Genomic DNA, 25,860 nt, shown 5'->3' with positions numbered 1-25,860 from the left:
TCAACATTGAAGGACCCCCAGTTTGACAGTTATTTTAGTCTCTGTGACCCCAGTCTGCCCTGTAAAATCCTCAGTGTTTATTTAACTCTGAGGGTGTACAAATGGAACCAAATGGACCCTCACTGGTCCATATGGTTCCAGTTGAACACCCTGGGGCGGGAGTGGCTCAGGGGTAGAATGGCCAGTAAATCGACCAGATGGTTACCACGAGGTTCCCAGTTCGATCCCGTGCTCCAGAGTTAGTGTCGAAGTCTCCTTTGAACCCCTAATGTGCAGGTTGGTGCCTTGCAAGGTTTCCTCTGCCATCGGTGTATGAATGTGTGAAATGGGTGAATCAATTGCACAATCTATGTAAAGCGCTTAGGATACAAGCGATATAAATAAATATATGATTAGTCTGCTACATTTACTATGAGGTGCATATTAATACCAGTAGTTAGGAGTTAAGGGTCTTGACACTTGGACTCATAGACTGGGGGAGCCGAGGGTCAAACTCTGACCTTTCCATTCCCAGACGGCCTGGCCTGTCTACCCACTCGGCTGCACTCACCATTGGCGACCTATACGGTCATACTGTAGGTGTCGTATAATAACCATATACCATATCAGGGCCCACTTGAAAATCGCAAAAGCGCCCATGTGACCCCTTAATCTGCGTTTTGGCTGCCGTGTCACCGCGATTTTCTGTTATTTGCAGTTGAATATAGCATGTTTTCAACAAAAGCAGAAAACATTTTTTCTAAATCCTATAAGATTTGACTGAACCGGCTGGATTTTTTTTTATCACGTTATTTCCGGGTTTTCTCTTCTTAGGAAGTCCTAAAATCACTCACATGTTGCGGAAGAGCAGCCTCTATCGTAAACACTGAAAACACAAATGACGAACATCATAGGCGGCCTGCGCCTTGGATTACTTACAGTACTTTAGGCTCCCAGTGGAGCATACTGTAGGCCATACGACTCTTCTTCATCCAGCACGGCTTTGGTCTGTCCTTTCTGCCTCCCGCAACTGGTTCCTTTGGTCTGTCCTTTCTGCCTCCCGCAACTGGTTCCTTTGGTCTGTCCTTTCTGCCTCCCGCAACTGGTTCCTTTGGTCTGTCCTTTCTGCCTCCCGCAACTGGTTCCTTTGGTCTGTCCTTTCTGCCTCCCGCAACTGGTTCCTTTGGTCTGTCCTTTCTGCCTCCCGCAACTGGTTCCTTTGGTCTGTCCTTTCTGCCTCCCGCAGCTGGTTCCTTTGGCCTGTCCTTTCTGCCTCCCGCAGCTGGTTCCTTTGGTCTGTCCTTTCTGCCTCCCCGCAACTGGTTCCTTTGGTCTGTCCTTTCTGCCTCCCCGCAACTGGTTCCTTTGGTCTGTCCTTTCTGCCTCCCCGCAACTGGTTCCTTTGGTCTGTCCTTTCTGCCTCCCGCAGCTGGTTCCTTTGGTCTGTCCTTTCTGCCTCCCGCAGCTGGTTCCTTTGGTCTGTCCTTTCTGCCTCCCGCAGCTGGTTCCTTTGGTCTGTCCTTTCTGCCTCCCCGCAACTGGTTCCTTTGGTCTGTCCTTTCTGCCTCCCGCAACTGGTTCCTTTGGTCTGTCCTTTCTGCCTCCCCGCAACTGGTTCCTTTGGTCTGTCCTTTCTGCCTCCCCGCAACTGGTTCCTTTGGTCTGTCCTTTCTGCCTCCCCGCAACTGGTTCCTTTGGTCTGTCCTTTCTGCCTCCCGCAGCTGGTTCCTTTGGTCTGTCCTTTCTGCCTCCCGCAGCTGGTTCCTTTGGTCTGTCCTTTCTGCCTCCCGCAGCTGGTTCCTTTGGTCTGTCCTTTCTGCCTCCCCGCAACTGGTTCCTTGTCTCTTCAGCTCCACCTCAGTGTCCCACCTCCAGGCGCCTTGGATTGAAATGTATTTGTCAATGGCAGTGAATGAGTTCAAACTGTATTCACCTTTTTCCTAGGCTGTGTGTGCTCCACTTCCTGTCGATTTGATCCAATGAAATCCAATGAAACTGGTCAGATGACCAATGATGTCCAATTAAATCGACAGGATGTGGAGCACACACAGCCTAGGAAAAAGGTGAATAGTGTTTTGGCAATTATTTGTGAGCCATTTGCATTACCCTCATGGCCCACTACAGGTTGAGAACCTCTGCCATATTAGCCTGGCCCAGCCAGCCTGCTTTCTGGGTTAGAGGGGCGTGTAGCACATGGAGCAAGCGCTGTATAATATTGGTTCACCGGTTCACCCTGGCGGCTTTCCAACTATTATAAAGTTTTTAGTTTCTGTGGGGTTTTTTCTTCATAAATGAATGCCCTATTTAATCATACTGCAGTGTCACACAAAAGCATCAACGGTAGCCGATCCACTGATCATCCCTGTAGGTACTTTCACTATTTTTTAATTTGAATCCTGCAAGTAACAGTTTTGGACATATGAGGTTTCCACCCGACAGAGACAATGAAGTAGACACTATTTCAGCGACACGAGAGTACAAACTCCTTGGATAATTCTGTCTCCTAAAAAATATTCTCTCTTGGAAACCAGAGGCCTCATAGTGGTATAGGGCTTACCTATAAACCTGTGAAATATTGTGAAATCTGGCAACAACAACTTTTTGGTTTACTTTGTTTGGTATATTGTTTGGTATATATTGTTTTGTGTTGTGAGGTTGTAGATCTGCTATTGTGGAGTCTAGAGGTTTGATGAAATGATGTGCAGCCTGCGTAACTAGTTCAGGCAGACAACTCAGTGAAATGTCCCTTTAATCTTCTCTGCCTACCTGCTCATTCCTGGCTTCACTCCTGCTGTGCGGACGTGCGTCGCTGCTGCCTCCCTGCCTCGCTTGCAGCTAACCTGCTGCTCATGAAGTTTTGCAAATCCCACCGCCTCCCCAGCATCCGCCTGCAGGCTCTGTTTCTAGATCCCCCTGCATGGGGGTCTTAATTCATTCCCTGTAATTCTATTTGGCTTATAACTTAATTTATGTTAATATTACAGGGAATGGATAGGGACGTCAATCTATGCTTCATATATCTATGCTCAATTATGTTCAATAAATATATATTCAGTTGTGCTGAAATGGCTGCCACATTGTTGTTCTTCTCTGCATCTGTTGTTGGGTGTGCGACAGTATAGTGCCAAATCATCTGCATACACACACACACACACACACACACACACACACACACACACACACACACACACACACACACACACACACACACACACACACACACACACACACACACACACACACACACACACTTCTCTAATTTAGATTTAACTCTAAATTTGACACAACTGACACTGCATACTAACATTGGCAGGAATAGAATAATTTGCATCAAAAGTTTCTCTCGCTGTAATTAGAGTTCTAACTTCAGTAGAAATATAGGCTGTGATTCTGTAGCATCACTGCATGATGGTCAACATATACGACCTAACGTTAGTGGATATTCCACCATTATTTGCATATTTACTTTTAATGAGGCCTTGTTCGCCCGGGCGCTTCCAGAGTCGCAATTAGATGGATTTAAATGAAGTCAAGTCAAGCCTGTCAAGTGAAATATAATTATAAAGCAGTTATAGTTGTGCTAGAGGGTAGGGCCGTATAACAGGCTTTATGGGTGACTATTCTGACTAATGGCCGTCGCTCTCCCAGTAGGGGTGGAATCTCCATCATTGAAGAACCGGAATCGGTTCCATCACATTTTGGAACCGTTTCTGGAAGCGGTTTTATCACGTTGTCAGAGCTGGTATGTGGACTATATGTCTGCTACACCATTACAACACTAGTGGTATCTGTATGTGGACTATATGTCTGCTACACCATTACATCACCAGTGGTATGTGGACTATATGTCTGCTATACCATTACAATACCAGTAGTATGTGGACTATATGTCTGCTATACCATTACAACACCAGTGGTATCTGTATGTGGACTATATGTCTGCTATACCATCACAACACCAGTGGTATGTGGACTATATGTCTGCTATACCATTACAACACCAGTGGTATGTGGACTATATGTCTGCTATACCATTACAACACCAGTAGTATGTGGACTACATGTCTGCTATACCATTACAACACCAGTAGTATGTGGACTATATGTCTGCTATACCATTACAACACCAGTGGTATGTGGACTATATGTCTGCTATACCATTACAACACTAGTGGTATGTGGACTATATGTCTGCTATACCATTACAACACCAGTGGTATCTGTGTGGACTATATGTCTGCTATACCATTACAACACCAGTGGTATGTGGACTATATGTCTGCTATACCATTACAACACCAGTGGTATGTGGACTATATGTCTGCTATACCATTACAACACTAGTGGTATGTGGACTATATGTCTGCTATACCATTACAACACCAGTGGTATCTGTGTGGACTATATGTCTGCTATACCATTACAACACCAGTGGTATGTGGACTATATGTCTGCTATACCATTACAACACCAGTGGTATGTGGACTATATGTCTGCTATACCATTGCAACACCAGTGGTATGTGGACTATATGTCTGCTATACCATTACAACACCAGTGGTCTCTATGTGGACTATATGTCTGCTATACCATTACAACACCAGTGGTATGTGGACTATATGTCTGCTATACCATTACAACACCAGTGGTATGTGGACTATATGTCTGCTATACCATTACAACACCAGTGGTATCTGTGTGGACTATATGTCTGCTATACCATCACAACACCAGTGGTATGTGGACTATATGTCTGCTATACCATTACAACACCAGTGGTATGTGGACTATATGTCTGCTATACCATTACAACACCAGTATCTGTATGTGGACTATATGTCTGCTATACCATTACAACACCAGTATCTGTATGTGGACTATATGTCTGCTATACCATTACAACACCAGTGGTATCTGTATGTGAACTATCTGTCTGCTATACCATTACAACACCAGTGGTATCTGGTATGTGGACTATATGTCTGCTATACCATTACAACACCAGTGGTATGTGGACTATATGTCTGCTATACCATTACAACACCAGTATCTGTATGTGGACTATATGTCTGCTATACCATTACAACACCAGTATCTGTATGTGGACTATATGTCTGCTATACCATTACAACACCAGTGGTATCTGTATGTGAACTATCTGTCTGCTATACCATTACAACACCAGTGGTATCTGTATGTGGACTATATGTCTGCTATACCATTACAACACCAGTGGTATGTGGACTATATGTCTGCTATACCATTACAACACCAGTGGTATCTGTATGTGGACTATATGTCTGCTATACCATTACAACACCAGTGGTATGTGGACTATATGTCTGCTATACCATTACAACACCAGTGGTATCTGTATGTGGACTATATGTCTGCTATACCATTACAACACCAGTGGTATCTATGTGGACTATATGTCTGCTATACCATTACAACACCAGTGGTCTGTGGACTATATGTCTGCTATACCATTACAACACCAGTGGTATCTATGTGGACTATATGTCTGCTATACCATTACAACACCAGTGGTCTGTGGACTATATGTCTGCTATACCATTACAACACCAGTGGTCTGTGGACTATATGTCTGCTATACCATTACAACACCAGTGGTCTGTGGACTATATGTCTGCTATACCATTACAACACCAGTGGTATCTATGTGGACTATATGTCTGCTATACCATTACAACACCAGTGGTATCTGTATGTGGACTATATGTCTGCTATACCATTACAACACCAGTGGTACTGTATGTGGACTATATGTCTGCTATACCATTACAACACCAGTGGTACTGTATGTGGACTATATGTCTGCTATACCATTACAACACCAGTGGTATGTGGACTATATGTCTGCTATACCATTACAACACCAGTGGTATCTATGTGGACTATATGTCTGCTATACCATTACAACACCAGTGGTACTGTATGTGGACTATATGTCTGCTATACCATTACAACACCAGTGGTACTGTATGTGGACTATATGTCTGCTATACCATTACAACACCAGTGGTACTGTATGTGGACTATATGTCTGCTATACCATTACAACACCAGTGGTATGTGGACTATATGTCTGCTATACCATTACAACACAAGTGGTATATATGTGGACTATAATGTCTGCTATACCATTACAACACCAGTGGTATGTGGACTATATGTCTGCTATACCATTACAACACTAGTGGTATGTGGACTATATGTCTGCTATACCATCACAACACCAGTGGTATGTGGACTATATGTCTGCTATACCATTACAACACTAGTGGTATGTGGACTATATGTCTGCTATACCATTACAACACTAGTGGTATGTGGACTATATGTCTGCTATACCATCACAACACCAGTGGTATGTGGACTATATGTCTGCTATACCATTACAACACCAGTGGTATGTGGACTATATGTCTGCTATACCATCACAACACCAGTGGTATGTGGACTATATGTCTGCTATACCAGTACAACACCAGTGGTATGTGGACTATATGTCTGCTATACCAGTACAACACCAGTGGTATGTGGACTATATGTCTGCTATACCATTACAACACCAGTGGTATCTATCTATGTGGACTATATGTCTGCTATACCATTACAACACCAGTGGTATCTATCTATGTGGACTATATGTCTGCTATACCAGTACAACACCAGTGGTATGTGGACTATATGTCTGCTATACCATTACAACACCAGTGGTATGTGGACTATATGTCTGCTATACCATTACAACACCAGTGGTATCTATCTATGTGGACTATATGTCTGCTATACCATTACAACACCAGTGGTATCTGTATGTGGACTATATGTCTGCTATACCATTACAACACCAGTGGTATCTATGTGGACTATATGTCTGCTATACCATTACAACACCAGTGGTATCTGTGTGGACTATATGTCTGCTATACCATCACAACACCAGTGGTATGTGGACTATATGTCTGCTATACCATTACAACACCAGTGGTATCTGTGTGGACTATATGTCTGCTATACCATCACAACACCAGTGGTCTCTATGTGGACTATATGTCTGCTATACCATCACAACACCAGTGGTATCTGTGTGGACTATATGTCTGCTATACCATCACAACACCAGTGGTATGTGGACTATATGTCTGCTATACCATCACAACACCAGTGGTCTCTATGTGGACTATATGTCTGCTATACCATTACAACACCAGTGGTACTGTATGTGGACTATATGTCTGCTATACCATCACAACACCAGTGGTATGTGGACTATATGTCTGCTATACCATCACAACACCAGTGGTATGTGGACTATATGTCTGCTATACCATCACAACACCAGTGGTCTCTATGTGGACTATATGTCTACTATACCATCACAACACCAGTGGTATGTGGACTATATGTCTGCTATACCATTACAACACCAGTGGTATGTGGACTATATGTCTGCTATACCATCACAACACCAGTGGTATGTGGACTATATGTCTGCTATACCATTACAACACCAGTGGTCTCTATGTGGACTATATGTCTGCTATACCATTACAACACCAGTGGTATCTGTATGTGGACTATATGTCTGCTATACCATTACAACACCAGTGGTATCTATGTGGACTATATGTCTGCTATACCATTACAACACCAGTGGTCTGTGGACTATATGTCTGCTATACCATTACAACACCAGTGGTCTGTGGACTATATGTCTGCTATACCATTACAACACCAGTGGTCTGTGGACTATATGTCTGCTATACCATTACAACACCAGTGGTATCTATGTGGACTATATGTCTGCTATACCATTACAACACCAGTGGTCTGTGGACTATATGTCTGCTATACCATTACAACACCAGTGGTATCTATGTGGACTATATGTCTGCTATACCATTACAACACCAGTGGTATCTGTATGTGGACTATATGTCTGCTATACCATTACAACACCAGTGGTATCTATGTGGACTATATGTCTGCTATACCATTACAACACCAGTGGTATCTGTATGTGGACTATATGTCTGCTATACCATTACAACACCAGTGGTATCTATGTGGACTATATGTCTGCTATACCATTACAACACCAGTGGTATCTGTATGTGGACTATATGTCTGCTATACCATTACAACACCAGTGGTATCTATGTGGACTATATGTCTGCTATACCATTACAACACCAGTGGTATCTGTATGTGGACTATATGTCTGCTATACCATTACAACACCAGTGGTATCTATGTGGACTATATGTCTGCTATACCATTACAACACCAGTGGTATCTATGTGGACTATATGTCTGCTATACCATTACAACACCAGTGGTCTGTGGACTATATGTCTGCTATACCATTACAACACCAGTGGTCTGTGGACTATATGTCTGCTATACCATTACAACACCAGTGGTCTGTGGACTATATGTCTGCTATACCATTACAACACCAGTGGTATCTATGTGGACTATATGTCTGCTATACCATTACAACACCAGTGGTATCTGTATGTGGACTATATGTCTGCTATACCATTACAACACCAGTGGTATCTGTATGTGGACTATATGTCTGCTATACCATTACAACACTAGTGGTATGTGGACTATATGTCTGCTATACCATTACAACACTAGTGGTATGTGGACTATATGTCTGCTATACCATTACAACACTAGTGGTATGTGGACTATATGTCTGCTATACCATTACATCACCAGTGGTATCTATGTGGACTATATGTCTGCTATACCATTACATCACCAGTGGTATCTGTGTGGACTATATGTCTGCTATACCATTACAACACTAGTGGTATGTGGACTATATGTCTGCTATACCATTACAACACTAGTGGTATGTGGACTATATGTCTGCTATACCATTACATCACCAGTGGTATCTGTGTGGACTATATGTCTGCTATACCATTACAACACTAGTGGTATGTGGACTATATGTCTGCTATACCATTACAACACTAGTGGTATGTGGACTATATGTCTGCTATACCATTACAACACCAGTGGTATGTGGACTATATGTCTGCTGTACCATTACAACACTAGTGGTATGTGGACTATATGTCTGCTATACCATCACAACACCAGTGGTATGTGGACTATATGTCTGCTATACCATTACAACACCAGTGGTATCTATGTGGACTATATGTCTGCTATACCATTACAACACTAGTGGTCTCTATGTGGACTATATGTCTGCTATACCATTACATCACCAGTGGTATGTGGACTATATGTCTACTATACCATTGCAACACTTCTCAAACTACGACCACCATAACTCTGAGAGTTATATACGTGCAGTGGTGTAAAGGCGGCGGTGGGTCAGGGGTAGAGTGGCCGGATTCGAACCCGGGCTCCCCTAGAGTTAGATTCGAAGTGTCCTTGAGCAAGACACTGCTCCCGATATGCTGGTTGGTGCCTTGCATGGTTTCCTCTGTCATCGGTGTGTGATTGTGTGTGTGAATGGGTGAATGTAATGCACAATATACAGTATGTAAAGCGCTTGGATAAAGGTGCTATAAATGCACCATTCACCATTTTAAAGTAACTAAGTAGATTCACTTAATTGATGTATGTATCATTTTTACGACCAAATCTTCTCTTCTGGGGGTCCATGGCACAAAACATTTTCAGATGGGGGTCCGCAGACAAATATAATATCAATTTGGGGGTCCTTTGTTTGAGAACCAACTGTATTAAAGGATCCCATACCTCCCTCCAACCACCTCTCTCTCTCTCTCTCTCTCTCTCTGTCTCTCCCCCCCCCCCTCCCCCCTCTAGGGGGAACGGCGTCCAGGCAGAGAGGCTTCCTCGGCTGCATCAGAACTCTGACCATTGGTGGCGTGACCTTTAACCTGGAGGAGCGTGCCAAGATGACCCCCGGAGTGAGCTCCGGTTGCCCTGGTTACTGCAGCGGCTCCAGCAGCCTGTGTTACAACAGAGGGAGGTGCCTGGAGAAGAACAGCGGCTACGTCTGTGACTGCTCCCAGTCTGCCTACGGGGGACCCTCCTGTAAAGAAGGTGGGTTGATGGATGACTGAAGATGCACCGTGTGATGCGTTGAGCTTGTAGATCTGCAGTTTTCACTTGTTTTCTTATTATTGATGCATGTTAAATTGCTATTGAGTGTTTGTTCAGTAACAGTGGTCGCTCCAGCTCTTTAATAAAGAGAAAAAATGATTTTCAGGTCATTGTACCAATTGTATCCAATCGTGATAGAGAACTCAGACAGGATACAGATTTAACAAGTGAAATTGGAATTGATAACTGAAATAAATGAGTGGACAACATTGGAACTGGAACAATACGAAATTGAAGCTGATCATTTCTCCTGATTGGTTGAAAATGTGGAACCCACCTGTAAATGTATGTTCTGTTTATTAAAGAGCTGGAGATACAGAGAGATCCCTATTACTGAACAAACACTCTTATAGCAATGAATACAATATCAGAATATAGTGCTTTAATTTTATCACCAATATACAGTGTATCACAATATAATATAATCACTTACCCTACCTTTAAAGAGCTGGAGATACAGAGAGACCCCTATTACTGAACAAACACTCTTATAGCAATGAATACAATATTCAGAATATAGTGCTTTAATCTTTTCACCAATATACAGTGTATCACAATATAATATAATCACTTACCCTACCTTTAAGTAGTTAATGCATACGGGGGACACTGGTATAAAGAAGATGGGTAAATGGTAAATGGACTCTATTTAGATAGCGCCTTTCTCCAAAGCGCTTTACAGTGTACTTTCACTCATTCACACACTGATGGCCACCAACCAGATCAGTGGCCTTGTGGTTGAGTGTCCGCCCTGGGACTGGGAGGCTGGGGTTCAATCCCCAGTCGGGTCATACCAAAGACTCTAAAAAATGGGACCCAGTGCCTCCCTGCTTGACACTCAGCATCAAGGGTTGGATTGGGGGTAAGTCCCTGCGACATACTAGTGTCATGTCCAGGGGGTGTACTTGTACATCAAGCTGCCTCACGCTACAGAAACAGGAGATAGGCTCCTGCCCTATGGGCTTCATGGCTCGGCAAGGCTACTTTACACACTGATGGCAGAGGAAACCATGCAGGGCGCCGACCTGCTTATCGGGAGCAATTAGGGGTTCAGCGTCTTGCACAAGGACACTTTCGACACTTAGCCAGGAGGAGCCTGGAATCGCACTTGGAACCGTGGGATTACCCAGGCGGCCGCTCTACTTCCTGATCCACTGCAAGGACTGTCTAAAGAGGACGAGATGCGAAGACCGTACGGGCGACGCCATGTTGCTTATGGTGCTCCATGGAAGGAAAGAAACATGCGCAGTTGAGACCAAGGAAGCTGAACGCGGAAGTGTTGGCTGCATATAGCCCATTGCGCATGTTTCTTTCCTTCCATGGAGCACCATAAGCAACATGGTGTCGCCCGTACGGTCTTCGCGTCTCGTCCTCTTTAGACAGTCCTTGATCCACTGCGGCCCCTGGGTGAAGGGGTGATGCCTCCATTTGTATTCAGAGTGCAGTGTCCTCCCTATGCTACTGATTACTCCCTGATTGCTAGATGTGACCAGTGGTGGACAAAGCACTCAAGCTCACTACATGAGTCCAAGTATAAGTACTCCAATGAGCCCAAGGATAAGTACTCCTAGGTCAAAGAATATTCAACTGCAAGTGAAAGTTTCCCAGTAAAATGTGTCCTTGAGTTAAAGCTCATCAGAAATACTAAAAAGTGTGTTTTTAAAATGTTATTTTTTTCAAAAGGACAAATCACAAAGTGCATCTTCTTTTTTCTAAAGATATTTATGGGGCTTTTTTGCCTTTATTGATAGCTATACTGTAGCTTGACAGGAAACGAGGAGAATGATTGGGAGTTCGTCGGGATCGGGACTCGAACCCGTGACACACTGTCATGCTGGATTACCAGCAAAGGTGCCTGGACCGCTAAGCCGGCCCAGGCCACAAAGTGCATCTTCATTGTAACATTGCACGCATTGCTGTATGGAAAATTGAATGCCACAGACGAATAACAGTCCACACTATTGATCCATAATGTATAAATGATAGATAAGGGGTCAGGACAACGAGGCCTTTTCGTGGAGGGGTCAGTCTGAAATTTGGACTTGGACTGTTTTTCGTCTGTGGTACTCAATTATAAAATGTCCTCTTAAAAAAAATACAACAAATACAAATAAAAATACTGAAAATAGCAGATCTGCAAGCTCACAACGTGTCACAATGTGATGTGCTGTGAGCTTGTAGATCTGCTCAAACTAATTACACAGAAACAAAAAAATGGCGGGAACCCCTTTTGGTGATATTATGTTATGCTTTAGCTATTGAAAAATAGCTAAATCTACAAGCTCATAGCGCGCCACCGAGTGGCGCGCTACGAGCTTGTAGGTCTGCTATTTTAGAAAAATCGAAGAACGACTGACAGAAACATTTTCTGTCAGTCTTTTTCAGAAAACTGTCAGGATTTAGAAGTCATTTTTAGAATCTGATCTCAGGTCAAAATGGGTTAAGTACAGTACTCAAGTAAATGCACTTTGTTGCTGTCCACCAGTGGGGGTGAAGTGTTGATTTGTATTCAGGGTGCGTCCATGCTCCTCTCCGTGCAACTGTCTGGTAGGCTGTGTTTGATTACTTGCTGATTGCTTAGATGTTGCAGTGATAAGCAAGAAATGATGGCTGTTGATTTGACTCAAGTTCAGCTGAAGCTGACAGGTCTCTAAAAGGGTCATGCAGACTGCGTCGTGGGACAGTGTCACAGACCTAAAAGCTCACAGCATGCTGCTTGTATATACGTGTGCGGTTTTCGGCACGCGACAGCGTCTTATGACAAAGTGTAAAACAGCTTAACATTGTTTCATCTCTTTACTTTACTTTATTTGTTTATTTAGTCGGGACAATGTACATTAATGAACATTACATTAAAAATGCAGTGTAAATATACCAGATTTAGCAAAACATGCTAATTTCCATCTGCAGTCCCCAGACATCGAACATCAAACAGTACAAACAGGGCTGACATACAGGACATAGCATACAAATACCTAGTACATTTCAAACGTATTAAGACTAGTAAGAATAAAAAATAAGAAAAGATTAAACTATTATTAGGGTAGGTTTACTCTAATAAGCTCTCTGATACAGCATAAAAAGAGATACACCTAAAATAATTATAAATGGTTGCAGCTTTTCAAGCAACCATTTTTTCAAATTGTATTTAAAGGAGGAAAATGTAGCACATTCCCTTATATGCAGAGGAAGTCCATTCCATTTTATACAGCCCTGTACTGAGAGGACATTTTGTCCGAAGGTTGTTTGCCGGTGCGGCACTTCGCAGTCTCCTCGACAAGCAAAACCGCAAGCTCTTGTGCGCTTGTACATCGCCTGTTTGCACTATTTTTTTGCACACCACCATTATACAGCAAAGTATGATACAGGGCTTAAGTGGCTAATCAGACTAATTAGTTGATTATTTAAAAAAAACTCTATTCAAACTTTTTGGTGTCGATTTGTTGTCAATTAAGAAAATAGAAACGTGCTTCTCGATGATGTGATTGACCTACATGAGGAATATCCATCGGCTATGTTCTGCAAAGATATTTAATGTAGAGCAAAAACAGGAAATACACTAATGTAGCGCCCTGAGGGACGCCGGTCAACCATATAGTGTTTAAGTGGTTTAATTGCCCAGCCAGATGTGGAAGTACTCCAGCCTCTACCTATTCTGCTGCAGGGTGTGCAAAAAATCATTAAGCACGGATATAACGATAATCTGCTCATTTCATTATATTAAGGAGTTCATGTTAGATGATGTTTAGGGTTTAATATAATGTGAACGGTGCATTTTCATTTCATAGAAAGTGCAGGATATTTCATATATATATATATATATATTGATATTTAAGAACAGAAGAAGAAAAGAAGGTTGTTGTCACACCACAAACAAAAACGCTTTCATTGCATTCATAAAGCACGGGATTGAATCACAGACGCGCACGCACGCACACACGCACACACGCACACGCACACACACACACACACGCACTCACACGTATGTGGAAGAGCAAAGGCCAATGTATGATGAAGGGGGCGCATGTGACACGCGGGTTGCCTCATCTCTCATCAATGAAAGGCCCGATGTTAAAGACAGTGATACTCCAAAGTTTATGTTTGATGCCAGGAGGTGATCAAAGTGTGAGCGGGGCTAGATGACAGATTGCGGTTGCTGCTCCGCCGTCTCTCGTCTGCCCAAGGAGGATCACTCTTTCACTCTCAGAATCATCCAGGGCTCTATTATCATGGTAGAATGCCTACAAGATATGTCACCACTCCCTCTGAAATACAATAGACTCTCCCCTTTGATCCAATTGTCTCTGCTGCTCATCGCACAAAATGATTAACGTCTCTCTGTCTCTGTCTCCCCCCCCCCTCTCTCTCTCTCTCTCTCTGCTGCAAGAATTGAACAACACTAAGTGAAATTTCAGGCAGTAAAGCATAGCCGTTAGATATCCCTCTTCTCGGTGTACTGTACCTCTGCACCGTGGCAGAGCAGATTTCCAGAGCTGTGTAATGCTGAGGTTTTGCTGAAGAGGGACACACACAGGCGATGAAAGTTGTTAGGCGCCAGAAAGCAGGTGCGCCCGTTCAAGAATGAAGGTTGCTACTCGGTGAAGCAACACACTTCTTCTTTTAAATATGAATGGTCATTGTTCAAAGTTCATTAAACGCTCCTATCGGAGAAATAGAATCAACTCTGTGTGCACTCATTGATGGGCAATTACGGAGCAGCCCAGGCACAATAATAATAATGCCTCCTAGTGGTGGACAGTTAACTAAATACTTTTGAGTACTGCATTTAAGTACATTTGAGTAACTGTATTAGTATGTTTGAATACGTATTGAATGAATGAATGAATGAAATATGTATTTTCGTGTCATGCCACTTTGGCCCATCCCATATGGGATTATATGACACATTTCACAGAGTACATTGAATACAACTGACACTGCAGTCCTTCCTGTTCATACATATTTGTACATTATTCGAACAAAAAAGAAAGGAAAATAAACATAACAAGGCCATTTTACATGTAAATGGCCCTCCTCCTCATTGACCAGGCCTTTTCAAGGAATGAGGCAAATGAAAAGGTGTACTTTTGAAACAGGCGCTTCAGTCTCTCAAAGTCCTCCAACCATACAAATTCATGGTTTGGGTCTATCTTATTAAAAACGTATTACTTTAACGTATTACTTTAACTGCAAAACAAATTGTATACTTTTGATTGCACTAGCCTACATAAGGAAAAGGTACATAATGAATTAACCATTTATTATTTGAAATACTATATTTCAAATATTGCTATTTGTTGTGAGCTTGTACCTTGTATTTTCACTATTCATCCTTATGTGACCATTGTCATGGCACAATGGTCAACACGTGGTCCTGGGTGTGGCTATTCTGATGTCTGTCCCCCGAACAATGTTTGGTGCGTATTGGAGCAACGGAGCGCCCTGCAAGTCTGGATGTTGTTTGTTATGTCTGTGGTCTGCCTGCCTGCCCGCCCGCCCTGCCTGCCCTCTATGCAATTTTAATAATGTAAATCTCTAGCACAGGGATGTCTGCGGCTGCTGTCCATGGTTCTGAAGTAACTAGCTGCTGTCCATGGTTCTGAAGTAACTAGCTGCTGTCCATGTTTCTGAAGTAATTGTAGCTGCTGTCCATGGTTCTGAAGTAACTGTAGCTGCTGTCCATGTTTCTGAAGTAATTGTAGCTGCTGTCCATGTTTCTGAAGTAATTGTAGCTGCTGTCCATGGTTCTGAAGTAACTAGCTGCTGTCCATGGTTCTGAAGTAACTGTAGCTGCTGTCCATGTTTCTGAAGTAATTGTAGCTGCTGTCCATAGTTCTGAAGTAACTGTAGCTGCTGTCCATGGTTCTGAAGTAACTGTAGCTGCTGTCCATGTTTCTGAAGTAATTGTAGCTGCTGTCCATGTTTCTGAAGTAATTGTAGCTGCTGTCCATGTTTCTGAAGTAATTGTAGCTGCTGTCCATGGTTCTGAAGTGATTGTAGATGCTGTCCATGGTTCTGAAGTAATTATAGCTGCTGTCCATGGTTCTGATGTAACTGTAGCTGCTGTCCATGGTTCTGATGTAAGTGTAGCTGCTGTCCATAGTTCTGAACTAACTGTCCCCGAAGATGCTGTCCAGGGGGCCTGTCACTCGTGCCCCTGAACAATTGCAGTACAAAGTTTGGTGCAGATTGTAGCACCGTGCGCCACCTCAAGTCCAAATGTTACGTTTGTGACGTCTGCGGTGCGTGGTCGACTTACCCTCTATGCACATTTTACATAGGATTGCTGGTCATTTTTCAATCCAGCAATTTATTTATATAAAATTGTGTGTACGTATTTTACCGAGCAACTTCTTGCTTGTAGCTGAGAAACATTTCGACCAGGATTATTTGACTCAAGTACTGTGGGTTGAGTACTTTGTCCACCACCAGTGTGTGAAATACATTGTAAAGAGCTTTGGATAAAAGCGCTATATAAATGCATTATGCAGTCCATTTACCCTTCCATTTACTCTGTCTGTTTGTCTCTCTCTCTCCCTGCCTGGTCGTGTGCCACAGAGGTGTCTGTGTCCTTCGACAGAGAGTCCTCGGTGACCTACACCTTCCAGGAGCCCTTCTCGGTCATGCAGAACAGAAGCTCTCAGGCCTCCAGTGTGTCCAGAGAGAGCAGCAGAGCCAGAGAGAACGTGGCCTTCAGTTTCCTCACCTCCCAGAGTCCTGCCATGCTGCTGTCTGTCAGCACCTTCAGCCAGCAGTACATCGCTGTCATCCTGGCCAGGAACGGTACGCTGCACGCACGCACACACATTTAGCACTTGGATATGAACAGCTTTTCTTTCCTCTCTATGTTACCTGTCGCTATCCTCTGAGAATAAAGTCTGTCTGTCTGTCTGTCTGTCTGTAATATAATATGATATAATTTTTATTGCTTATATAATGTTGATATATAATGAGCTTGTAGATCTGCTATTTTTCTCATAGGGAAACCAGTAAAGTGAGAGAAAAAAAATAACATATAATGTATCATTTCAGATACCAAAATAGTCAGATAATAGCTGATACAATGTTCTGACAAGCTTCTGGCACTTGACAGAGAGAAGAAAAATATACACAGAGGTCCTAAACACCGGTATTTGGACAGCTATACACATTGTTTTGATGTATTAAGCTGGTTCTCAGAACTTTGGCACTGTGCTCTCAAGTGGAATGACAACTGCCTAATAGTCGCCGTCAGGGTAAACTGTAGACGATCGGTCAATCATTGATTTTAGGGGGTCATTGCGCTGAGGGAGGGGAGCAGTTTTTCAGCCTCGTTGCTTGTTGGGTGGAAACCTCATATGTCACTTCTTCTTTTAACCCATTTTGGGCGGGAACCCCTTTTGGTGTTAGCATTATGTTATGCTTTAGCTATGGAAAAATAGCAGATCTACAAGCTCATAGCGCGCCACCGAGTGGCGCGCTACGAGCTTGTAGGTCTGCTATTTTAGAAAAATCGAAGAACTACTGACATAGAAACATAGCTTTTTCAGAAAACTGTCAGGATGTAGAAGACATTTTTAGAATCTGATCTCAGGTCAAAATGGGAAACCCATTTTGGGCGGGAAACCTCATATGTCCAAAACAGTTACTTTTCAGTATGGAAGTATCAAAAGTAGCAGATCCACAAGCTCATTTCCATCTTGTGGATCTGCTGCTTTTGATGCTGTTGTGTGACGCTTCAGTAGGATCAAGTAGGGTCGGTTAATGTACGATAAAAAAACACTAAAAGTTAGAATACGGAGATAAGAGGTTCACGCCCCGACAGCACTGATATAGAGTTGTTCAATTACCAACATGACAAGGCTGTATAGTTCCAGCTCCCATACCAACATGACAAGGCTGTATAGTTCCAGCTCCCATGGCTCCAACTGGCCTTTGAAATGAGAATGTGTAGAAGTAGTCAACTGTTAACCCATTCAGGCCTGACGTCGAAATTTAAAAAAAAAAAAGTTTTCTAAATCATGACAATTTTCGGAAAGATTTGAGGCACATTTTAACGATTTTTCAAAAATAGCAGACCTACAAGTTCATAGCGCGCCACTCGGTGGCGCGCTATGAGCTTGTAGATCTGCTATTTTTCAATAGCTAAATTATAACACTGTTTAAAACACCAAAACGGGTTCCCGCCCCAAAATGGGTTAATGGTTAATGTGGTTAAACGCTAACGTGACATGGATGCGTTCCAGGTCTCAATGGATTAAAGGTTAAAAAAGAGAACATATAAAGGAAGAGGAAAAACGGACCATGGTAACAGAAGAATGACTTTTCTGCACTGCGATTTTTTTTTGCCAATACAGCAAATCAATGGCGTAAAGGAAAACGACATGCAGTATAGTATAGTGCATGTGAAGGTTGACTAAGCAGGCCAGGCACTTAGAGAAGACATCCTTGAAGTGTTGCTGCATTCCTGGTGTGTTGCAGCAGTCCACTCGCTTGCAGTCAATACAATATCCAGTGCTGAACGGTGGTGGGAAAATTACTCGCATTCTTTACTTAAGTAAAAGGTATCAATACTGCAATGTAGAATTACTCTGGAATTCAAAATGTACTTGGGTTAAGTAATTAGTTAAGTAAGTAGTTAAGTATAAATAGGGGTGAAGATGGTTAACGCATGTTTTGTAACTATAATTAAAATAACTAGTAACTAGTTTTCTAATAATTACAATTATTAGAAAACTAGTTACTAGAAGAAAGCAAACTCATTGTTGTTTAGTATAAGTGTATAAGTAGGCCTATAATTTATATCTGACAAAGGTGACGAGAAAGGATTTTGTAGTGATAATAGGCCTGCCTGGCATAAAATATAATACTGTAAACAGGTGGTACCAATGCTACTAACTAAGGTTGCGTTTTATTCAGGTCAATCAGAGTCATGGTGCTGCTATTCACCGGAAAGGCTGTGCTGCACTAAAGTGAAAGAGAGCCTTAATTAGTGGCATTGGTAACATCTGTGTTTACCTAATATGTCTTGGGCAGCGGTGGCCGAACGGTTTGCGGAGCGGTCTTGATACCGGAAGGTCGCCAGTTCGAATCCCCGGACCGGCACGTTAAAATTACCACCACTGAAGTGCCCTTGAGCAAGGCATTGAACCCCTACCATGAAATGTTCTATGAGCAGGGTGTGGCTGTAAACAAGCATCTCGAGCTTAGTCCACTTCCCTGGGTAAACAAAGAACTTTGCTTTGCTTTGTCTTTCCAGTATGGCTGCCGTGATAAAGGTCTATTGTTCATTACTAAACAGAGATGAGAAGCACCAACTGTCGCCTGGGACCGTGATCAAGTTCTTAAATACTCCCGATCCCTTCCAAAAAGAAAAAGGATGTAATTGAAAATCCCCACATGCCATTCCTCAAATAAGGGTTATTTTCATCCAGCTAATGAAAGAATAAATCAAAGAACTGAGTGCAAGTCAAAGAATAACGTGTCAACAGATGCAGGTACAGCACACGTGCCCAAAGATTATTCAAATAAATGAAAAATCACACTTGTGTGAAGTGAGGGGGGCCCACTGTGGCTTTTTGTTTAACTGCTGTAAACAAACATTAACAGTCCATAGACTTTGGCTGCCACTCTGTTTGTTTTAAACAAACATTAAAAGGCCATAGATTTGGCTGTCATATGACGTAATTTCAGCCGTAGTTGCAGCACTGTTTAAATCCCTATTCCATGTCGTTTGCCCAGTGAGGCTCAGCACAGCTCAGCAAGCAGTTTGTTGAATGAATCCTTGTTGCCCCATGTCGCTGCCCTTCTGTGCTCCTTTGCGTTTATATTGGAGAACAGATGAATCAAGGCTTTGCAAATATTGAAGGGTCAGCGGGACACCTCATCCACCATAATCTTCATCTATGGAGACCCTCTTCAGGCCATGTTCAAACCCAACACAAGTAGACCCTGCACCAACTGAGCTGAAATTGTAATATTGACTCAGCTCCACTTGATAATGCAAAGCTTTCTGCCTCTCCGGGCTGGTGGTGTGTGTGTGTGTGTGTGTGTGTGTGTGTGTGTGTGTGTGTGTGTGTGTGTGTGTGTGTGTGTGTGTGTGTGTGTGTGTGTGTGGAGGCACATGAGTGCATATTGACATACAGGAGCAAAGAGCTTTATGATAAATATTTATATATCTAAGGGGGCGATCACTGGATTCAGATAAAATAACTATTTATAAATAAGTGGCCACATTTTCTTTGTTAATAGTTCTAGCAAATGCTGTCAATAGCAGTATTATTTATGTTGTTGTTGTTATGGATTGATATGTGAGGTACACAGATAGGCATCTGAAATCACAGTTTATTCAGTAAGGCAAGATGCCGTTTTCATTTGGATTCAAAGTCTGCCGCTTCCATATTGATCAGCGTTGCCTTTTGAGATGGGTCTCTGAGGTGCAATCCACAGTTGAATAGCACTGTTCAACGCAATGTCACAAATTCCACCAATGCACTTGGCACACAAGTCGTTCTCAAAAGGAGTTTTTCTTGATGGAGGAATTTCCGATTGAAGCCCTTTTCAAGGCTGTATGGCTTTCTTTTCAGTGATGTGTGTGTGTGACTGACTCCGTCTTTGTGTGTCCAGGGAGTCTACAGATCTGGTATCGGCTCCACATGGACAGAAGGCCGGACGTGTTCAACCCCGCCCCCAGCAGCCTGGCAGACGGACGGCTCCACCGTGTCAGAATCCACAGAGAGGGAAGAGACGTGTACGTTCAGGTGAGCGCCGACAGGGCACGCTGTCTCTATACAGACGTGGTGGGAGGGAGGGTGGCGGGCAGCGTTCTATGGGATACACGGCAAAACCTGGAGAGTTAGTTTAAGCTGGCTTCAACCAGCTGTCCCTGTTTTGGACATTGGTCATGGTTAAGGCTATGGCATCGTTAGGGCTTGAGTGGTTACCCGTATCGTATAGTGTAAAAATGGACCCCACAAGAGTCTGTCATTGGCAGCGTTCCGGAAGAGTTTTTCAGTTCCCCGGAAGAACAAGAGACATTTTTAGAGAATGACAAATTTAACAAAGAGCAAAGTCTTCGATATATATGTGCATCTGTGCATCGTGAGTCAACACTGCCTCCGGCTCAATACCAGCACTTGATTCTCTGATCTCTATCGAGCTGAGCCATGCATCTGAGCCAGTGGGTTAGCACGGAAGTATAGAGGAAGCGAAGCACTTAAAAGCTAGTCTACAACAGATACTATTTGTATGAAAGCAGGCCAGAACATAATACTCAATCTATAATGTATTGAAATGTGCTGGTGCCATGGTTTGGATTTCTTGTAACCCGCTTATTATTTGATTACCTTCCACTCAACCAGATCGACCAGAACATCCACAGAAAGTATACACTGTCATCTGATGCACAGTTGATCTTAATCAGATCCTTGACATTGGGCAAAGTCACGGGTAAGTCCTCTCGAGACGTTGAAGCAGACACAATTTAAGCTCTTTCCCCCTGAAAAATTGGCTTGATTCGAGGTGTTATAAAAACCTAAGCATGTTAGCTCCTGGGAGAGATGGTCTTTTACAGTAGTCATTTCCTATTCGGGGAATCTCGGCCATTCTTCTTGGCAAATCTTTCCAATATATGCGTGCGTGCGCAAAGATTCATTCAGAACTTTCTGAGAACTAATTCCTTTCATGTTCTTATATTCCATTGCAATAGAAACCTCTTTTTTATGCAGCAATTCCACAAAATCCGGTGAAAAGTAAGCTACTTGTGTAGAAATGAATTATTGGTTTTTACCATCGCTTGTCTCGCTGTCTTCTAGCAAAGAGATATCAGTGCCCTTTGCATGAAAAACACCTGCATTTCCTATGCTTGTAAAAAGAGGATGTGGTTTTAAAAATAATTGATATATTTATTTTCTATTTCTGCTCATGTTTGCAAACACTTCCGTGTGTGGTCGATTGATTGTTCATGGATCTGCCTACAGGAAGGGAAACTTTCGACGAGGAAGTCATAGAGGCGGGATCAAAGGGTTTCATTGGCTGCCTGTCATCGGTCCAATTCAACCACGTGGCGCCATTGAAGGCGGTGTTGCTGGATCGAGGAAGCTCACTGGTCAACAGCCGTGGTCCACTGGTTCAGTCCAACTGTGGGGTACTGGCAGACTCAACGACCCCACACACTTTCTCAGGTGCATTGTTGGATACTACCGTAATGATTTATTTGAGTACATGATTTAACCAGAGGGTGATTCTACAAATGCCTTCTAAAACCATAGTCATCTGAAAATGTTTGTGCCAGGGGCATCTATACTTTGACTGAAGCACTGGGGGTTGAGTACTTTGTCCACAACAGGTCATTGCCGAACGGAATCCGCTCGTAATGTGGCTTTGCGTGTGGTATTAGGGACAGGGTTAGTAATGGGGCGAGTCGGAATAATGACGCTGACCCTTACCGAACATAGTTTGCTGGCTCCGTGGAATTTTGAGCACGCCGAAACAAACAAATAAATACATCCTCTTCCTTTCCCCACTTTATCCATTTGTTTTTCCCGTCACACAGCCTATATCTGCTCAACATAGGAGAGCACTGCGGCACTCTAGACTAGATTAAGAGTGTTCGCAGTCCCGCCTAGAGCTTTGGGCACAATTATTACATTTCAGTCATAAATCAGGGACGAGTTGAGACAACAATAGCTTTCTAACAACAATACCTTCCAGCGTAAATGGGATGTTTTGTTTATCATGGTTTTGGCAGAAACATGAAATGGCTTATCATGTGCAGCGAACAGTCCCCATTGAAGAACAACATCCCCAGTTGTGCGGCTCATTCACTCATTACTGAAAGTTAATGAAATAGCCTTGCGTCTCCCCTCCTCTCCCCTCCAGATCAGCCTGCAAAGGCAAACAACGATAAGGAGCGGCACGTCGTTGATACCCGCAATGATTCCGCTGTAATAGGAGGTCTGTTTCCCCTTTTACTCTTTCCTTGCTAATTCATTGTTCTGCTGTTAATTTGGTTTTCATTTAATGAGCTCCAGCTGCCTTGTTTGCCTTTGTCTCTGTCCATCTCATATCCGCTTGAATACAAAGCCTGGATTTGTACTTCGGCGTACGGCGTGCTCGAAATAGCTTATCTACACACTCGTTGTGGGCTTGGGATTTGCCATTTTCAGCACATAAATTAAGTCTTAATTCACACATTATTTTACATTAACCACTTAAACCCCATATGGTTGACCATACTACTTTCTTAAAGTGTTGCGTGTAAAAGTGTCGCGTGTGAACTTGTCAATCTGCTATTTTCTGCCAAAGCTTTCCCCACAATACGGATGCAGAGGTTAATGGCATAATCAGGTTTTCCCCCATTACAGAATAATATGGCATTTCATTTTGGGGGCCGACATGATCTTTATTAGCATTACTGTTTCACAAATGGGGAACATATGGAAGCCCATTTGCACCAATGAACACAAATAATAATGGCTTTAAATTGGGGTGAGATTTCCCTTCCAGTTCTGCCTTGTTTTTACCTCATCATTTTGAGTTACTTTTCCCATTTACATTTCAGGCATTTAGCAGACGCTGTTATCCACCTACAAAGTTTAAGATCAAAGCAACAACGGGTGTAATTAGGATAACTATGATAACAGGTGGAAAATAAACCTAGCTCTCTGTCTAAACAGCATACTATCTAGCATCTGTGGACAAGCAAACATCATATCAAAACATCATCATCTATCTAGCATCTGACAATCTAAATAATATACAGCGCAGAACATCAATCAATATACATCTGCATATTGGATAACATAGCATCCATCTAAATAGGCAACGAGTACTGTACTGATACAAGAAAACAAGGAGGATTATTCTCCCAACTGCAATTTATATTCTCACAATTGAGAATATATAATATATATCAAATTGAGAGATAATATAATGTTCTTGTGTATAATCTCACAATTGGGACTTTATTCTTGCCAATCAGATTGTCTATATTATCCTGTTTTTGTTTCACATCACAGTCATCATGCCCTCTTATTAAAGCTGCACGGTGTAACTTTCCTCTTCTACCCCGGATTTGAACCCGGTTTCCACATGTCTGCTTGCTCAGGGGAGAGATTTAATCTTGGCCACCAGGTCATAATTTGTGTCAGATGCTGTGTCTACCTTTGACGTGATCTAAATGTGTAGAATTGAAGAGCAGGGAGACAAAATGCAACCACTCCAATTGTTTAAACATACTCTACCATACATTAGAATAGGGCGATAAAAAATATATACGTTTTATTCATTAAACAAATGTTGCATATTGCCGGTGGAAATGGGTTTCCATAGAAACACAATTAAGTGATAATATACCCATTACGTGTGGTAGAGAAACTCTTGCAGCCATTAGCCATTTATAGAAGTTAACCTACTGTATAGCACCGCTGTGATTTGCTAATTGAGCATTGAGACATGGCATGACATTTCTCTCACAATATATTTTTCTCTACAGTAGACTACAATACATGAACTGTAAGGCTTTTCGGAATTCAAATTAAAAAAATAGCAAAAGTAACAGATCAACAAGCTCAGAACGCATTGCTTCACGCCACGTTTCGAGCTTACAGATCTGCTACTTTTGATTAATTTGTTAATTTACAAACAAAAAAACAGAAAGAAATATGGAGATAAGAGGTTTTTGCACGACAGCGTCAATATACTCCATGTTGATCCTTTATACCAGGGGTTCTCAACGTTTTTGGCCGGGGACCCCCGGAAATGCTTTGGCAATGTCTCGGGACCCCCGCCCCGCCCCCTCCCGACCCCCAATATAAATTGACTGCTACAATAACCTTAAACCATTTTGGGCGGGAACCCCTTTTGGTGTTTTAAGCATTGTTATAATTTAGCTATTGAAAAATAGCAGATCTACAAGCTCATAGCGCGCCACCGAGTGGCACGCTACGAGCTTGTAGGTCTGCTATTTTTGAAAAATCGTGAAAATAAAAGAAATTATTTAAATCTTTTTTTTTTTTTTTTTTTTTGAAAATAATTTGGGGACCCCCTAAAATAATTTGGCGACCCCCCGAGGGGTCGCGACCCACGGGTTGAGAACCCCTGCTTTATACCGTACCTGCCTGGACACACTTTGTGCTAAACATGTTCCGCTGTCTACAGTACATGAACTATCTTTTATATTAACCCACTTTGCATTGCCCCCCCGCCCCCCTCTGGCTCCATGTCCAGGTGTGGTCACAGCGGTGGTCTTCAGCGCTCTGTGTGTGCTGGCGGTGGTCTGTGGCTTCCTGTACCAGCAGCGGCGGCGGCGGGGGGGCGGGGCCCAGAGGAGGAACGGCAGCATGAGCGAGAAGGAGGAGCACAGACACAGCCTGGAGACGGCCTACCGGGCCGAGCTGCACCTGCAGCACCACGGCAGCGCCGTCAGGGACAACATGAAGGAGTACTACATATGACACAACCAACCGGGGGATTCTGTAGCGCGTATACCTCTCCTGTGGACCTACTAACTAAGCCAGATGACCTCTCTCATCAAGGACTGACTGTCGGGAGGTGTCTGTTACAGCCTTATGAAAAGGATAGTGCACAGACCTCCGTGGCCCTGGCTGCAGGAGAAACAGCAGAATCACAAACAAAACAAAGTCTGCACACTGGTAATGCCGCCAAAGCTCTGCTTGCTGTATTTTTCTTCTTTTTTTTTTTTACAGTCGTCAACATTTCGATCCCTCAGTGATCTTCATCAGGACATATGAA

The 25,860-nt window shown here is 42.9% G+C and overlaps 1 protein-coding gene across 1 annotated transcript in view; it reads left to right on the top strand.

Moving 5' to 3' along the window:
* LOC306934928 (contactin-associated protein-like 5) overlaps nt 1–25,562 on the top strand; it is a gene marked incomplete at both ends in the record, with an annotated part of 100,951 nt that extends 75,389 nt beyond the window's left edge. Inside the window, 7 exons of the mRNA XM_079517751.1 lie at nt 9,829–10,068; nt 16,687–16,911; nt 20,734–20,867; nt 21,468–21,555; nt 22,086–22,289; nt 22,987–23,061; nt 25,336–25,562. Coding sequence (XP_079373877.1) covers nt 9,829–10,068; nt 16,687–16,911; nt 20,734–20,867; nt 21,468–21,555; nt 22,086–22,289; nt 22,987–23,061; nt 25,336–25,562 — 1,193 coding nt within the window. The remainder of the gene's footprint in view (nt 1–9,828; nt 10,069–16,686; nt 16,912–20,733; nt 20,868–21,467; nt 21,556–22,085; nt 22,290–22,986; nt 23,062–25,335) is intronic.
* Nucleotides 25,563–25,860: the final 298 nt, after the last annotated feature.

This window comes from Electrona antarctica (genome assembly GCF_951216825.1).
Source record: "Electrona antarctica genome assembly, chromosome: 13".
Lineage (NCBI taxonomy): Eukaryota > Metazoa > Chordata > Actinopteri > Myctophiformes > Myctophidae > Electrona > Electrona antarctica.
The sequence above is the reverse complement of the archived record's forward strand: the minus strand, read 5'-3'. Positions and strand labels throughout refer to the sequence as shown.